The sequence below is a fragment of the Leptonotus elevatus genome, chromosome 9 (genome assembly GCF_054856555.1).
Source record: "Leptonotus elevatus isolate MCC_2025b chromosome 9, RoL_Lele_1.0, whole genome shotgun sequence".
NCBI classification, from domain to species: domain Eukaryota; kingdom Metazoa; phylum Chordata; class Actinopteri; order Syngnathiformes; family Syngnathidae; genus Leptonotus; species Leptonotus elevatus.
The window spans coordinates 6,672,135-6,690,259 of NC_141247.1; the positions used below are offsets into that span (position 1 = coordinate 6,672,135).

The 18,125-nt window shown below is 40.5% G+C and overlaps 1 protein-coding gene across 4 annotated transcripts in view; it reads left to right on the forward strand.

Moving 5' to 3' along the window:
* The window catches only part of LOC147168211 (teneurin-2-like), a 277,180-nt gene extending 261,527 nt beyond the window's left edge, over window positions 1–15,653 (forward strand). For all 4 annotated transcript variants that reach the window (XM_086085533.1, XM_086085534.1, XM_086085535.1 and 1 more), the window contains 13 exons: window positions 124–225; window positions 1,335–1,508; window positions 2,507–3,150; window positions 3,997–4,172; window positions 6,371–6,606; window positions 6,677–6,973; window positions 7,061–7,618; window positions 8,748–9,017; window positions 9,179–9,589; window positions 10,829–10,939; window positions 11,030–11,297; window positions 13,182–13,312; window positions 13,402–15,653. In XM_086085533.1, coding sequence (XP_085941659.1) covers window positions 124–225; window positions 1,335–1,508; window positions 2,507–3,150; window positions 3,997–4,172; window positions 6,371–6,606; window positions 6,677–6,973; window positions 7,061–7,618; window positions 8,748–9,017; window positions 9,179–9,589; window positions 10,829–10,939; window positions 11,030–11,297; window positions 13,182–13,312; window positions 13,402–14,139 — 4,116 coding nt within the window. In that variant the 3' untranslated portion in view covers window positions 14,140–15,653. The remainder of the gene's footprint in view (window positions 1–123; window positions 226–1,334; window positions 1,509–2,506; window positions 3,151–3,996; window positions 4,173–6,370; window positions 6,607–6,676; window positions 6,974–7,060; window positions 7,619–8,747; window positions 9,018–9,178; window positions 9,590–10,828; window positions 10,940–11,029; window positions 11,298–13,181; window positions 13,313–13,401) is intronic.
* Window positions 15,654–18,125: the final 2,472 nt, after the last annotated feature.

Consider the following 18,125-nt stretch of genomic DNA (forward strand, 5'->3'; position numbering starts at 1 on the left):
GAGTGAGGACTACACTTAGTTTAAAAAATGAAGAGGAGACCTTGGCATCTTTTCAAATTGTCTCCATTAGCATATACTGCACTGTAGATTATCTGACATTAAACTTCTGTTTCTGCATGCTAGGTACGCCTGGAGTGGCCCACAGACTTAGCAGTGAACCCTATGGACAACTCTCTCTATGTACTGGAGAACAATGTTATTCTGCGTATTACTGAGAACCATCAGGTTGGTGCCAAAACCCATGTGGTCACTCCACAAAAGGGCTTTGATGAGACGTGTGTTTTCTTTAAATTTGCTATTTAATTTGCAATCATTGTTAAACCGGTTAGCTCAATAAATATTCTACTGCAGTGGAACCTATAAGACCCCAACTCTCTGTTGTGAATATAAATAGTATCATTTGTCTATAAAATTGTAAGTGTACTTCTTCAGAGGAGCTAATACTCCTTGCACGCTCTTTGACAAAAAGGGTGCTACTGCCACCTACTATAGTGGATGCGCAATTACACTTTATTTTACTACGGCAAAAATAAAAACATGTTCTCTGAGGTCACATACTCACCCTGACATTTGTATTTGAGAAGGACTGCTATAAGTTCAAACATAATACCGTCTTACTATTTATTCAGCTTCCCAAAGGAAATACCGGAAATAATATCTTGTAGGGTTAACCCATCATATAACCAGTAATAACTGACCTTTATTAACTGTATGGGGAATTTGTAATATTAAGGGCCCTATTTTTGTGCCCAGAACAAGTACATCCAATCCACCAAAATCTCGTTAATATCACCTGCGCCACAAGATAGACCTGCTTTGTGTGAGTCTACTTTTTGTCACCAAATTGCAAGATGCATCAAGGGCAGTCTAAACGCCCTGTGTTGACACCAAGTTAACCACCATGGCTATAGAATAAATTAATAAAATACTCAATTTTAACTGACAGGAATATTAAAATTAGAAATAGCAAAAGCAGAATGCAAAGATGATTCACTTGGCAGATATTGCCATTGTCCTGTCAACCCAAATTTTAAAAGCAGTTATCTGTATTATGTACATTCTACTTTAATTTTGTAAAAATATCAGGTACATTGCAGTGCATTTTCGTCTTCTCTCATTCTTTCAAAACCCTTTGTTTAGTATGGTCCTTCTTTTTTAATGCAGAAAAAAAATAATGAAAAAGCAAACACCTGAAGTGCATGAAGATGCATGATTGAATTTAGAATTACTGTATATGACCACGGCGCCTATAGGAGCACTCTACAAATAAATTTGATGTATTTCTGGAGTTAAAGCATCAGGTTGTAAACATGTTTTCATTGTTGTTCTTACAGGTGAGCATCATAGCAGGCCGGCCCATGCATTGCCAGGTACCCGGGATTGACTACAGCCTGAGCAAACTGGCAATCCACGCTGCTCTTGAGAGCGCCACCGCCATTGCCCTGTCCCACACTGGCATTCTCTACATCGCGGAGACCGACGAGAAAAAGATTAACAGAGTTCGACAAGTACGTAACAGCTGTCTTACACGTTCTTTATATTCTTAAAGGTGGCATTTAACTATATCACGCCAAACGTAGCATATTAAATACAAGACATTTTGAGCCCTCTATTTCATGAGTATAATATTTTTTCCCCATTAAAACCCTGTTGTATATGATCTGACACATGCATTGCAAAGATAATCCATAAGAGGGCAGTATCGCCCATCTGATGGCTTGGATTCGCCCCAATTGAGAAAAGAGAGACACCTATACTTATGAACTCATTCACTCCCAGCCATTTTCACTGAAGCAACCCCCTTTGCTCCCAGCTGTTTTACTGGATTTTGACTGATTTTGCAAGGCCCGCAGATTATTGTGTTCTACTGCTATAAAAACATGAAATCTACCAAAAGAAAGATTAGTCAATTCTTTCATCAGGAAAAAAAAAAAGAAAGTATATCTGTATCTGTTTCCGTTTTGCAGCAATTATCATTCGAATATAGCTAAGTTTCATCATTATTCATAAACCTGTTGAAACACTGGGGAAAAGAGCTTGTTGCAACATGGCCCTGGTTGATCTCTTATACTCTGCTGCCACCTGCTGGCCGTTTTTTGTCATAACTACCATTGCTTTAAGCAACCTCTTCAGGTAAGAGGCTACATCAAAGCCCTCTGTATGCTCTAGCATTTATTTTTAACTTTTAAAAACTCATAAATACGTTTGTGGGACCATGGCAATTTAAAATAAAACATTTTTGTACGTTTTGGGAAATACTAATATGTCTGATATGCCTGTTTACTATTATAGTTTTGTTATAAATGTATAAAGCATTGTGACCGGATGTATCAAATATGACACAAATCAAAAGTCATATGTGGAAGTTTATTAAAAAAAAAAAAAATGTTCAAAAGGACCAATAAATACTCCGAATTTTCTCTCATATATTTCTTGGTTCAGGCTTTATAGGATTAAAAAAAATATATTGTGACACTATATCTCCCTCCTTGTGCGTTTCTTTTAGGTAAGCACTAATGGAGAAATCTCCCTTCTGGCTGGAGCTGCCTCTGATTGTGACTGCAAGAATGACGTCAACTGCAACTGCTTCTACGGCGATGATGGCTACGCCCCAGATGCCGGCTTGAACTCTCCCACCTCCTTGGCGGTGTCCCCTGACGGGACGCTCTTCATTGCCGACCTCAACAACATACGAATCCGAGCTGTTCGAGCCAATCGGCCCGGCCCCGCCGTCTCGAGCCCAGCTTATGGAGGATCCGGCGGGGCCCGCTATGAGGTGGCATCACCCAGAGAGCAGGAGCTGTATGTATTCAACAAAGAGGGGCTGCACATCCAAACTATTAGTCTTGTGACTGGAGAGCCGCTCTATAACTTCACCTATGGTCCTGATGGCGAACTGGCAAGCCTGGTTGACAATTGCAACAATACGGTCAAAGTGAGGAGAGAAGGTCTGGGCCAGGGAGGGGGAGCCGGCCTGCTCCGACTGGTGCTCCTGCCAGAGAATCAAGTGGTGACCTTGGGACTGGATCCAAGCGGAGGACTGCGCAGTGTGTCAGCTGTGGGTCAAGAGGTGGCTCTCATGGGCTACAGCGGCAACACAGGCCTGCTCGCCACCAAAGCTGATGAGACTGGATGGACCACCTTTTACCAGTGAGTGTGTGTGGGCCAGGTGTTGTTTTGATGTCTTTTGTAATCTAATGAGAACCACATGCACTTGCATCATTGCTTTTGCGGTATTATACTGCCCCCTAGTGGCTGGTTTTAAACTACAGTCAAAAGCTGTTGCTTGCTGTGGTTCTGCATCTAATCTTATTTTGCGCACTGCAAAAACTGAAATCTTAAAAGGAAATTGTCAGACAAGAGTATTCTTCTTATTTTAAGATACTTATTACTAAATTATCTTATTTGATCAAGCAATATTGGCATTGAGTATTAACAGTCAGATTTGAGTACTGTGAGACTTAAAACTATAATTTTCTACATTTTCAGATGACTACTAACCAACATCAAAAGCCCTGAACTGAGGTTTTCATAAACTGATTTTTCTTATTTTAAGGTTTTGCATAATCTAGTAATAAGATAAATGGGGAAAAATACAAGTATGAAAACAGTCAACCAAAAATGCAAGCGCTCTACTAAGATCATTTTTTCAGTGGTCTAATGGTGGCCAATCCTCAGACTGGGTGATTGTGGGTTCAATCCCTGACTGGGTCATACCAAAGACAATAAAAATGGGACCTGTTACCTCCCTGCTTGACACTTGGTCTAAATTGGCCAAACGTAAATGAATAAGAAAATAGTTATATATATTACAGCTTGAAAAAACTCCATATTCGTTGTTTTTAGTCTAAAAATACTATTTTCAAGACCACTGTGGTTGATATGGGCCTCGTATAATTTTCTTATTTTTAAAAATCTTACAGGTAAATTTAAGTAAAATGTTCTGTGTGAGGCCAAGTGTATGTATTGACCTCCGTGAAATGTCTCCTCTCCCAGGTACGACAGCGAGGGCCGCCTGACCAATGTGACGTACCCCACGGGCATGGTTACGAGTCTCCATCGTGAGATTGAACGCTCCATCACCATCGATATCGAGAGCTCCAGCAGAGATGACGACGTGACTGTCATCACCAACCTTTCATCTGTAGAAGCCTCGTACACTGTGGTTCAAGGTACATCCAAAAACTGCAAAGTGAACAATAAATGTGCGCCTGACTTGAGAGAGGAAATATTGAATTACGTTTTTTAATATTCAGCCCGGATCATCCTGTGTGTTTGAATATCATCACAGCGCCAAATTAATTAACACTCTGCAGTGAATCCTATTCATCTCTCAAGCTTTGTTACACATACACTCATAAAGATACAAATAAAGCTCTCAGCCAGTTCCCATTATCCCTCAGCTTATTTGGTTTGGCCAAAACTGAAGAACAAGGAGAGGAATTGTCATTTCCCCCTCTGACCAACGTGAGTGCTGTGACAGCAAACAGCGTGCTATAAGGTTTGAAGGCCTCAGGCAGAATAGGATTGAGATGTATGCAGTGATCCACCTGTGTTGTGGGAGGACGAGGGTAGAGACGTTCAGAGAGCTGTAAGTAATTTAAGGTTTCCGCCACCCCGTGTGGGTTTTCAGTGCAGCTCTCTGGTGACATACTCACTTAACCATCTCCTATTCTTCTGCTCTTTCTCGTTCTCTTCATTAACTCTCCTCAGCCCTCAAGGTCTCATTTCTCTCTCTTTCACCCCTCCTCCGTCTCCATTTCTTCTGTTTTATTACCAGCTTGTTCAGGCAGACGGTGCAGAAAAGATTTATCTAAGGGCTGTTGCTGCCAAGTCAGTGGGAAAAAAAACATTCGCTTGTCCGTTTGAGGCATTGTTAAAATGCGCCTGGAGCTTTATTACAAATTGGTCTTATGGATTACTGTCATTTACGGGGGGGTTCAAAGGGAGGCACCAGCTGATCCCGCTCACCTTTTACAAATGAAAAAGAACATGCTTCCCCTTTCGTATCCAGACAGATAGTTCTGAGCCCAAAACAATTTGATCTCCCTGTGATTAAGATGTGTGTTTTCAGTCCTGGGAGAGAGAATTTAAGCTGAACATTAGACATGAGCTTATCTGATTCCATTCTTGTGTATGCCAGTGATTCATTACACTGTGGTGATAAGGAATGTAGATAGCTGGAGAGAGATGTCAGATTTTATTCAGAATACAATAGAGATCGTTAGAGAAGGGTCCATTCAGGTTAGTCTTAATAAATATGTAGTAGGTATGATTTTATCACACAGATGAACATGTGGTTGTCTATGAAGAATATGAAAACTAGGGATGTTCGATACCACTTTTTTTTCAGACCGATACCAATACGAGTACTCAAATATTGAGTAGTCACTGATACTAAGTACTGATTCCATTAGTACTTTTGATACATAAAATCCCCTCACCCCCCAAAAAAAATCAATGATGGATTTTTTTCCAATATTGACGCCTTCTTAAAATAATCGCTGAAGATTTTTTTTTTGGGACACACAAAAAAATTAACCATTTTCATCACAAGGAGATGATTAAGACAAAAATAATTTTTGCAACAAAAAAATGACTTCATTGTTTTAAGAGGGTGACAATATTTTATTCATAGTTTTTAAGTTTTCCAAAACAAAAAAACACAAGTCCAAAAAAGCAAACAAAACAATAATAAATGTATTTTTTAAAAATCCATTCTCTCCACAAAACAATTACCGAAGAAAAATGATAAATAAATAAACAAAGACAGAAATCAAAATTAATCTGAAACCATGTCAAGCTTGGTCACCATATTTAAGAAAGTAGTTTAAGTCAATTTAAAGTCTTCTAGTTTTCCATGAGTTGAACATAAAAAAACATGTTGGAAGACAATTTTAAAGTAAGGCCTATATCCCAATATAGCATTTTCTTTAAAATTGCATGAAATGATCGGCAATTTTCTATTCTTCTCATTTCTAATTTGTAGTTCCTGATCATAAAAGGGCCTTACTCACTCATCCCTAATAAACACAACTAAAGTCATATCTATTGTAAATGGGCATAGCAGTGGATTGAAATTAACAGGGAAGGACAGATGGACAAAAAGCAGACATAGGGCAAAAACTACAAAAACAAACAAAAGAATATCTTATTATGTCCATTTGCGCACGTCTGTGTCTGGTATTGCAATTATGGCATTGTGAAGAAAAGTTGAGTAGTTCTCTTCTTCTAGCAATGAATTAATGCTGTTAGTTTTATTTATCTGAAAGGGATATTCAGAACTATATCCCTTGCTGTGTCATATCCTTCATTGGACTCACTGTATTGCCAATCTTTCTTGACATTATTGCCTTTTCTCTCTCTTAAGACCAAGTAAGGAACAACTACCAGATGTGCAACAATGGCACCCTGAGAGTGATGTACGCCAATGGAATGGGTATAAGTTTTCACACGGAGCCCCACATCCTGGCGGGATATGTCAGCCCTACGATCGGTCGCAGGAATATAACACTTCCCACGGACAACGGCCTAAACTCCATTGAATGGCGTTTGCGTAAGGAGCAGACCAAAGGGAAAATTACCGTGTTTGGCAGGAAGCTAAGAGTAAGTTCACCAGACCTCGCATAAACCTTTTTCAAGTGAATAATCTTTGTAAATGTGTACTTTTCTGCAGGCACACGGTCGCAACCTCCTCTCCATTGACTTTGACCGTAACACACGCACGGAGAAGATTTACGATGACCATCGCAAGTTTACACTGCGCATCATGTACGACGCTCAGGGCCGGCCAGCTATGTGGTTGCCTAGCAGCAGCCTGGCAGTGGTCAATGTGTCCTACTCATCCACTGGTCAGCTCGTTGGCCTGCAGAGGGGCAGCATGAGCGAGAGGACGGAGTTCGATCCTCATGGGCGCATCCTGTCTCGCTCTTTTGTGGACGGGAAGGTTTGGAGTTATAGTTACCTTGATAAAGTAAGTGCAGTTTTCACATTTATTACATAATTGAATACGTCCAAACTTTACTCACAATGTTTCCATTTTTGAATTCTCTCTTTCCAGTCCATGGTGTTATTGCTCCAGAGTCAAAAGCAGTACATCTTTGAGTTTGATACCTCCAATCGCGTCACGGCCGTCACCATGCCAAGCGTCGCCCGCCACACCATGTTCACGCACGTGTCCATCGGATACATACGCAACACTTACAACCCGCCAGAGAGCAACGCCTCCATCATCCACGACTTCAGTGAAGACGGCAGGCCTCAATCCATACACTACCTGGGCACCGGCCGCCGCGTCCTCTACAAGTACGGAAAACTGGCCAAGTTGTCCGAGATCGTGTACGACAGCACTGCTGTCACCTTCGGCTACGATGAGACCGCGGGTGTGCTGAAGATGGTCAATCTGCAGAGCGGTGGCTTCTCTTGTACTATCCGCTATCGGAAAATGGGTCCGCTTATCGACAAGCAGATTTATCGCTTCAGTGAGGAGGGGATGGTCAACGCGAGGTTCGACTACACCTACCACGACAACAGCTTCCGAATTGCAAGCATGAAGCCAGTCATCAGTGAAACGCCGCTACCTGTGGACCTCTACAGATATGATGAAATCTCTGGCAAGGTGCACTGTCTTTGGCCATTACTGCAATATGGAGACTGATTTTCAAAGTGGAAGACAACCTTAAACATTTCTTGACAATAATATGTTGTATGTGACCTCACTAGTCTAAACATGGCATTCTGTTTAACTCATTTGCTCCCCAAAACGTATGGGGTGGGGGGGGGGGGGCAGGGTGTAGAGACGTTCAGTAACCAGAAGGTCGGCTGTTCGATCCCCGCTCTTCCCAAAGCCATGTGTCGTTTGTCCTTACGCAAGGCACTTCACACACATTCACACTGGTGCGAATGTTTGGAGGTGGTCGGAGGGGCCGTAGGCGCACACTGGCAGCCTCCCTTCCGTCAGCCTGCCCCAGGGCAGCTGTGGCTACTTAAGTATCTTACCGCCACCACAGTGTGGATGTGTAATGGCATGAATAATGTATCCTATCCATTGTAAAGCGTCTTTGAGTATCTGATTAGATAGAAAAGCGCTATATAAATCCGATGCATTATTATTATTATTATTATTATTGACCTGAAGAAGTCGCTTAAAGCAATGGTAGTTATTACAAAAAACGGCCAGCAGGTGGCAGTAGAATATAAAAGATCAACCAGGACCTTGTTGCAACTCTCTTTTTCCCAGTGTTTTCAACAGATTTGTGAATAGTGATATTCTAATGCTAATTTCTGCAAAACGGAAACAGATACAAATATCTTTTTTTTCTGATGAAAGAAGAAACTTTCATCTTTCTTTTGGTAGGTTATATGTTTTTATAGCAACAGAACACAATATTCTGTGGGCCTTGCAAAATCCAATGAAACAGCCAGGAGTGAAGGGGGTTGCTTCAGTGAAAATGGCTGGGCGTGATTGAGTTAATATAAATTTTTTGGAATATGAGTTATGAAGCAAAATCCAGACGTTTTTATCCATATTAGGGATAAAATGGCCGCCCCTGAGATGGATAAAAACGGCTGGATTTTGCTGCTTAACTCATACTCCACTAACGCAATATTAACCAAAATGCCATATTTAGACGAATGAGTCTATAATAAATAAAACATATTATTGTCCCAAAAAAATGTTTAGGTTAACTTCCCCTTTAAGTCCCAGTATATAAGACTTATACATTCTGCAAACCTTTCTGTCCTAGGTGGAGCACTTTGGAAAGTTTGGGGTCATTTACTACGACATCAATCAGATTATCACCACAGCTGTTATGACGCTGAGTAAGCATTTCGACACCCACGGACGCATCAAGGAGGTCCAGTATGAGATCTTCCGCTCCCTCATGTACTGGATGACGGTGCAGTACGACAGCATGGGACGGGTGGTAAAGAGGGAGCTGAAAATCGGGCCCTATGCCAACACCACTCAATATCGCTATGATTATGATGGAGACGGACAGCTCACCGGGGTCAAGGTGAGCAAACCATGCGGATTAGTTCATATCATGTCGATTTATTGTCCTGTGTTATCAGACACTGGGCTGGTGATGCCCTGTTATATGCTCATTTGGAACTAGGAATTGGAACTGGAATTAGACTCTGGCCTTCGTGTTATCTTTTCTTTTTTTTTATTCAGGTGAACGACTGGTCAACATGGCGTTACAGCTACGACCTGAATGGCAACCTTCATCTGCTGAACCCCGGGAACAGCGCTCGGATCATGCCGCTGCGCTATGACCTCCGCGATCGCATCACACGGCTGGGAGATGTCCAGTACCGCTTGGACGAGGATGGTTACCTCAGCCAGCGCGGTTCTGACATGTTTGACTACAATTCAAAGGGTCAGCTGCTGAGGGCCTACAATCGGGGCCCTGGCGGCTGGAGTGTTGTTTATCACTACGACGGGTTGGGACGCAGGGTCTCGACAAGGAACAGCCTTGGACAGCACCTTCAGTTTTTCTATGCTGACCTCAACCACCCAACTAGGGTGACACACATTTTTAACCACTCAAGCTCAGAAATATCCTCACTCTACTATGACCTTCAGGTAGGTGTACATGGCAACACAGGTTCATCTAAGCATTTTGCTCATAGGGTTAAGCTAGGTTATATTTACCAAAGTCACATGAAATCTAACCTTGGTGCAACTCGCAGCTATAGTTAAGGATGTTTACATACGCAATGTAAAGGATAAAAGCTTTGGAATCCTTTTGGAATTCCCTTTCCAACAATACCTATTTTGTGAAGGTTGACCCATCCTTTGATATAAGGGTTCAATGGATGGTGGCCACGCCCCTTTTTGCAGAAAATTTCGACATTTGGTGGGCCGTAGCTCCCAAACCCCTGCTCCAATTGACCTAAAATTTGAGATTTTGTGTTGTCAGATCACAATCAACAAGTGCACCAAGTTTCATTAAAATCAAAATGGAACGACCCAATAGCAACAAGGAATAGGACTAAAACCCTCTTGGGTCGTCCCAATCCCTATTTGCCAATTGTTTAAGGTGAAATGTTAAAACATCCAATGCTTGGATAAATCCAAATTGTTGACCTTGTTCCAATGTGATGGCCGCACCAGGAATTGAAGAGAGGTGGAATCAGTGATGTAATCATCATGACTAGCCTACCATTGAAGTTTATGGGGCCAATGTTATGGTTTAGTCAAGGTCCAGTAATAAAGAAAACTGACTAGATTCATATATTTTAACCCCTTCGGACCCATAGATGATTGCAGTGGACATGACATATTTGCGTGTCTAAACCAATAAAAACGCATAATCTGGATGATGTCAACAATTCTGGTTCATGATTGGATCCTAGCTAACCAATCACAATCGCAAGTTGATTTGCATGATGTTCATGTTAAAAATGTTACATATAAAGCTTGGTAAGTTTACAACACGTTACAGCCTTAATATCCTGGTGTCCATTATAACAAATAAAAACATGATAGACCACACACATGCAGGCATTTAAGGAGTGATGAGGCGCACAAAAAGTGCTGCGCCCGTGAGCTATGTCCCCATAGACTTAGAGTTAAAAAAAAGACTTAGAGTTAAAAAAAGACTTAGAGTTAAAATAAGACTAATAATTAAATCTAATATACCAGCATTTTAAAATGCAGTGCATAGATAATGTTGTTCTTGCCTCGTATCAGAGGGTGGGACCTTTGTTTTGGGCAAGGCTACTGTATTTTAATATCTGCATGTATGAATATCTTAGCTTAAAAATTGGAGAGCAAAGCAATGTGAACGCAAATTCACTTAAAATGTACTCTTTTGTTCAGGGCCATGTGTTTGCCATGGAGGTAAGCAGTGGAGAGGAATATTACATAGCATCTGACAACACCGGCACACCATTGGCTGTTTTTAGCAGCAATGGACAGATGATCAAGCAGGTAATGCTAAATTTGTACAATTATTTATTTATTCTTAACCTGTTTTCTGAGTACGGTCATACTCAACAAGCCACTTCTCTACTCACTCAGTTGCAATACACGGCATATGGAGAGATTTACCTGGACTCCAACCCGGAGTTCCAGCTGGTGGTGGGATTTCATGGTGGTCTGTACGATGCCCTGACCAAGCTGGTCCACTTCACCCAGCGTGACTATGATGTCTTGGCTGGCCGCTGGACTTCGCCTGATTACAGCATCTGGCCCAAGATTGGGAAAGATCCCTCTCCGTTTAACCTATACATGTTCAAAAACAACAATCCCCTCAGTGACATGTTAGACGTGAAAAATTATGTCACAGGTAAGAAGGAATCGAGAATGGTATACTTTATACTAGTGCTGTAAATCGATTACAAATTTTAACTAATTAATCTCACAATTTTCCATAATTAATCTCGATTAATCGTGATTAATCACATTTTTCGACTTTTGCTTCTACTTTTTTTCTAAAAAGTAAAATCTTGGAATTAATGTAAAATAATCAAATAGAAACTTCTGCTGTAAAATACAACTTCTCATATACACAATTCTCAGAACTTCTCGCTTCCAGGTTTAATTCTGCTCACGAGCATCACACTCCAGCAGCATTGGTTTGTGAGGCCTCATGGAGGTTAACTTGAGCAGGGAATTGTGCTCTGAGATGATGAGCCAAAGCCGTACAAATAATATGCTATTTGAATGTGGCTGTGCAAAGTGCGCAATCAATTTAGAGTTCTCCAACAAGCATCAAGCAAGTAAATCACTGGGTTAATTTTATTATAACCCTTAAATGAATTTAATCTCCAGAGTTAGCCCCACTTTATACAAATATGTGCTGGATATACAATTCTCACATTTCTGCAAATATTTAATTATATCTTTCACTTTGACAAATGAAAAGTACAGCTTATATAACTTAATAATTTATCGCTTCCTCAAAATAACTCAAAATACAGCCAACGATAGCTAAATTCCTGACAACAAAAGTGAGTACACCCCTAAGAGAAAATGCCCAAAGTGTCAATATTTTGTGCATTATTTTCCAGCACTGCCTTAACTCTCTGGTGCACGGAGTTCAACGTGGATGGTCTCACTGTGCTGCAGCTCAATTTCAGGGTGTTGGCAATGGCATGAGGTGCCATCTTGAACTTTCCGTGACCAGTATGAGACCATGTGAGAGCTGTAATGCTAAATATAACACACCTGCTCCCTATTTACAGTGAGACCTTGTAATACTAATGAGTCACATGACACTGGGGAGGGAAAATGATTAACTGTGCCCAATTTGGACATTTTCACTTAGGGGCTTACTCACTTTTGTTGCCAGGGTTTTCGCTATTATTGGTTTTATTTTAAATTATTTGGACGATGGATGAATTTGGATGAATTTTATAATCTATACATTTTTCATGATATAATCCGCAGAAATTTGACGGGTATACAGTAGTGATGGCAAAATGAAGCTTCATGAAGCACTTGTAATATTTTTTGACTCCCCTAGATGGTGCTCTTAATTTAAATATAAAGGCTAGTTCAAAGGAAATTGATTACATTTCCACTGCATCTTTCAACCAAGAGTGGCATCTAGAGGAGTCAAAAAATATTACAAGTGCTTCATGAAGCTTCATTTTGCCATCACTAGTATACAGTACTTACTTTTGTGAGATACTTTAGACTGTGAGTCATATCTTTAGTGTTAACATCATGGTGCAACTAGTTTTTCATGCGCTTTGGACAGCGTGACCCAAAAAAACGGGAATTTTTGAAGTACGTATTGGCAGATATGAGCAAGTGGCAGCACTGCCAGACAGTGACCTTGAGCAAGTAAACGCTCCGCCATTTTAGTAGCCATGGAAATTCAGTCTCCCAGCTGTCAATGAGGAATCTCAACAGCTGATTTCAAGAATGCATTCGTACAGGAGGACGCTATTTACAAAAACATTTAAAAAATGAAAATTCCATCATTGTTTCTTAAGTGCCATGTTTTAAGGTTTCAATTACTATAAATATGTTTTTTTTTTTAATTCCATCACTCTTGCTTCTATTGGATTTTAAAAAGTTCCCGTTTTTTTGGGTCGCCCCGTATTAGCTACAAAAGAAAACAATCAATTTCTTATGAAATCCCTTCAAAATAAATCAAATCATTGGCTACCCAGTGTAAATTTGCCATTCCAACATGTAATTTCAATTTTATCTGATGTTGTAGATGTGAAGAGCTGGCTGGTGATGTTTGGCTTCCAGCTTAGTAACATAATCCCCGGATTCCCTCGACACTCGCTCTACTTTGTGCAGCCGCCGTATGAGCTGCAGGCTACCCAGCACTGTGAGAATGGACAGGTACTGAATGAAAAAACTTCCTTGTGAGTATGACAGTCATTGATCTTTTCATCAATTGATCTCTCAATCTCTTCTTGTGGCGACTGCAGCTCATCACGGGCGTGCAGCAGGCGGCAGAGCGTCACAACCAGGCTTTCATGGCTCTAGAGGGCCGTCTTCTCAACAAGGAACGGCGCAGGCGAAAGGAAAAGCCCGGCCACTGGTTCGGCACCAGCACCCCCATCATAGGACGAGGGGTGATGCTGGCCCTCAAGGAGGGCCGAGTGGTAGCCGGCGTGTCATCTTTAGCCAGCGACGACAGCCGCAAAGTGGCTCTTGTGCTGAACGGCGCCCAGTACCTGGAAGGCACCCACTACACGCAGGAAGGGAAAGACTGCCACTACTTTGTGAAAATCGGCTCGTCTGACAGCGACCTGCTGGCCTTGGGCCTCACCAACGGCCGCAAGTCGTTGGAGAGCGGCATCAACGTGACGGTCAGCGGCCGATCCAGGAAAGGGGTGACGGTGGAGTTTGCCGTGCCGTCGTTTGTTCTCAGCGTCCGCTACGGGCTTTCCGCTGACGTGGTGGACGAGGAGAAGGTAAGACTGTTGGAGTTGGCTCGCCAGAGGGCTTTGGCGGGAGCCTGGTCCAAGGAACAGCAGCGGGCCAGAGACGGGAAAGGAGGCAGTCGCCTCTGGACTGAGGGAGAGCGACAACAGCTGCTGACGACGGGCAGAGTACAAGGATATGATGGCTACTATGTACTTCCCGTGGAGCAGTATCCAGAACTGGCTGACAGCAGCAACAATATCCAGTTCCTTAGACAGAATGAGATGGGCAGGAGGTAACAGCCCACCAGGAATCCGCCCCACTCCCCCAAAGCCCTTTTTCCCTTCCCAGCCTCCTCAACCCTTTTTCTCTGGAGATTTCAGCAACAAACGGGGTTACTCATGGAACGCTGCAGGGACTTTTGAAAAGAGTGACGCAACATTATTATTAATTTTACTGCCACAGGCAAAAAAAAAAGTCATCTAAAGTAACCTTTCTTTTAAAGAAAAAACACTGAATAAGTGAGAAGGCACTACTGATTAAATAAGAAGATTCCCCTTTTTAAAAAAGATGATTGCTATTTTCGCCCATATTTTTTGGGCCACACTGAGAGCGCCCCGCAAGCTTTCGGACGCTCAACGCAAAAAGGACAAGAGTGAAGAGCGCTTGGGTGTGTTGCCATGACGACAACACATCAAAGGAGGACAGCAGAGACGGACGAGGCAAAAGTTCCGTTTGTCCAGCACTACGAGTCGTCACCTTGTCTCAGGCCTCCCATCGTCCATCACTGACTTGAAGCAAGCAACACACAAGCCGAAGGCCTCCATCAACGGCTCGGGACGGACCAGAAAGTACACCGTAAAAAGCATAACAAAAAAACAAAAAAAGATGGCTATATTTGTGGACAGTGGCACTACACAGCATTGTTTATTTCCAAACGGGAGAAGTAACATGTTATGTGTCCAATTACACTCAATTTCAGGATGTTGCGTATTGATGCTGTAGATGCTGTAGTTTTGTACGTTTCAGTCGCAGTAGGATCGTGAGACGTTCACTCACCGAGGCACTTCTGTACAGAACCCACCGCTCACAGAGTCCACAAAACATGCTAAGTTCATATTTATTTTTCATTTTTATTTATTTATTCTTAGTAATATATGACAATCATGAATGAGTCAGTCAGTTTAATTCTAAATGATTTTCAATGTATGAATTCATTTTCTTTTGTAAATTATGTATTAAATGTTCATTTTGTTTTTTGTATTATTTTAGATTGCTACCAGGGCAAATAATAGTCACTATCTAAAAAAAATAATTTATGTAATAAAGTGTTTAAAAATGGTTTATACTCTAAATAAAAGTCTTTAAAACTGTGAAAATGATTTTTCAAGCTATATTTCGATGTACAGTGTATAGATCTACCTTTATGCAGCACAGTAGAATATTGTTCAGAATATCGAGTTTTATATTTCTAAGAAGAAGTGGCTTGTAATGTGCAAAATCTTTGGCTGGTATTACTACTCTAGAGTTTTGTGGCACTCTAATATTGCATATCTACAGCATCGGTCTGCAGTTTTGATGTTTTTTTTTTGTTTGTTTTTCTTTATTTCTTTGTTTTTTGGAAACAGACGGATTTCCGACCTAGATCCCAACAGCAGTAGCAGTAATGGATCCTCCTCACTGTGAAGAGACTCGTGATGGATGTCAAATTGTACCAAATCAGTATTATCAAAGGATAACACGTACGCTCACTAAAACGAGACTCTTCTGGGAACTTATGAATAAAACATGATTGTTTTTTTCAACCCAACAATGTCTAGTTCACTTTCATCTCTTTTTCTTCCCAGCACACAGCAAATATTCATGCTTTCCCCACTTTTCAGGCTAATTTCAGCAGTTGACATACTTTGAAAAGCAAGTTACGTTATAAAGCAGTCACAGCTGTTGTGGATTTTGTGGCGAAAAGGATCGCGATTGGTTGGCTCGCCCAAAGTCAGCTGAGCTAGACTCAGGAGCCGGTCGATGGGGTTGGCAGCCCCGGCCATCCACCTGAGGAGGACATCCCCACAACACCCACCACACCAAAAATAAAATAATGGGCAGCAAATTGTCTTGCATTGACAATGGTTTCTGAAGGGGCATCCATCTTGGACAGAAGGGAAGCCAGGAAGACAGTGGCTTGCAAAGCACAGAGGAACCCAGGTGAGCGCTTGAGTATGATTCCCCCAAAAAAACTTGTTGTCAACACATAGTGGACTGTTGGCATATTCACACACCAAAGCCTAGCGGATACTTACAAACGTACCAGCTTCACACGCGCCTGACCACAAAAAGAGAAGAGGAGGCGCACCTCTTCCTCCTCTGACATAAATAAAAATGTATGAACATGGCTAGTCAATCAAGTGGTTGGTTGTGCCAAAAACTTGCTAAATGCTATCAGCAGGTACGTGGCTGTTTTTTGTTTTTGTTGTTGTTTTTACCAGCAAGATCAATGTCACTGAAGAGTTTGAAACAAGAAAGATAACTTAAAATTGTGTTAAAATGCTAGCTTGCTAAGAATTAAGGATGTTATGACAATGTAAAGATTTTAGAACGATTTCAGAAAGAAAGAAAAATAACTCCTTACTTTTAATCTTAAAACAATAGAATGACCATGACATTTTTTAAGAAAACGAATGATGAGACCTTGCAGTCTTACTTCAGTGTTGACCATTATAATGAGGCACCACAAGAAAGTATACAATTTCACAAGCTGAGTAATCATAATTATAATTAATTAATCAAATTCATTCACGGCCATTGACGGCTATAGACGTCAAAAATTAATTTTAACTTTCTATTAGTTTAAAAAATGTTCCCACTTTTGTTAACAAGAGTATAAAAACCTAGAAACAATTTTTTATTGTACATTTAGAACAGATATAAGATTTGGGATTAATCGTGAGGTTTAGTTGATCAGGGCACTTACTTCTTTCTGTCCCCTTTCATTCTTTTGCTTTACTTGGAAATCGAATATTGTTTTTTATTGTCTTTTTTCTTTTAAAAATTTATGAAATAAATTGATTGATTGAGTTAACTAGTGAAGTCTTACAATTAAATATGATTAAGAATTTACATTGCCTGACGCCCCTAATTTTTTATAATCTTTTATTTTAAAAAAAATTAAAAGAAGATTATTAAAAATAAAATTAAAATTAAAATAAAAAAAGAAAGAAAGAAGAAAAGATTATTAAGAATTAGGAGCGTCAGGGAATTCATTTCCCCCCGTAATTAATCACATGACTTCACTAGTTAACTCACAATTAATCAAAAATTCAAAAATCTGTTCTAAATGTACAATCATTTTTTTCCTAGGTTTTCATACTCTGGTTAACAAAAGTGGAAAAATGTTAAACTAATAAAAATAGTTCAAATGAATTTTTGACGTCTATAGCCGTCAATGGCAGGGAATGAGTTAAGCAGTGTCCTGTTGGCAGCGCAAAAATATGCACATAATTACTTAAAGTGACAGTGTGTAATATTTAGCGGCATCTAGTGGTGAACTAATAATTCATTCATTTTAAAAACCCATATAGATTTCAATAATATGGTCAAAAAATATGTTCTATCAGATCAACGTACATTTTTTATATAATTGTCGGTCTAGTAATCATTATATTACATGGCTGTAGCCTCACCTTACAAGAGGCTAATATGTTTCGCCAGGGATCAACATGAAGTGGTTGCCTTTTTTTACCCCGATAAATATTAGCATTTTTGCTCAATAGTTTCCAGGTCATGTGACCTATTGCACCCAAATCAGTGCTGACTCATAGTAGCATGTTGGCTGGATGACAAACCTCTTCTTTTTTTCATTTGAGCTCTCAACGTATTTTTTATTTTTATGCAAATATTAGCATTTTTGCTCAATATCTTCCAGGTCATGTGACCTATTGACCCCAAATCAGTGCTTGATCACACACAGCAAAACCGCCAGTGTTAGATTAACACTGAGAGTGTTAAGTCTAACAGTAGAAAAGTGTTTATATGTGTCCACACCAATGAGTGTAAATCTGACACTTCAAAGTATTACTTTTTTTCCCACACTTAACAAGTACTCCAACACTGTGTAGTGTTAAAATTTACACTGGTAAACACTGAGTAGGGTTGAAATTACTCTACACTTGTGTTAGTGTTAAACATTTCATTCAGCCACACTGATTTTGAATACAATGGTCACATGACCTGGAAGCTATTGAGCTAAAATGCTAATTTTTACATGTATATGACAAATTGACAAAATAAC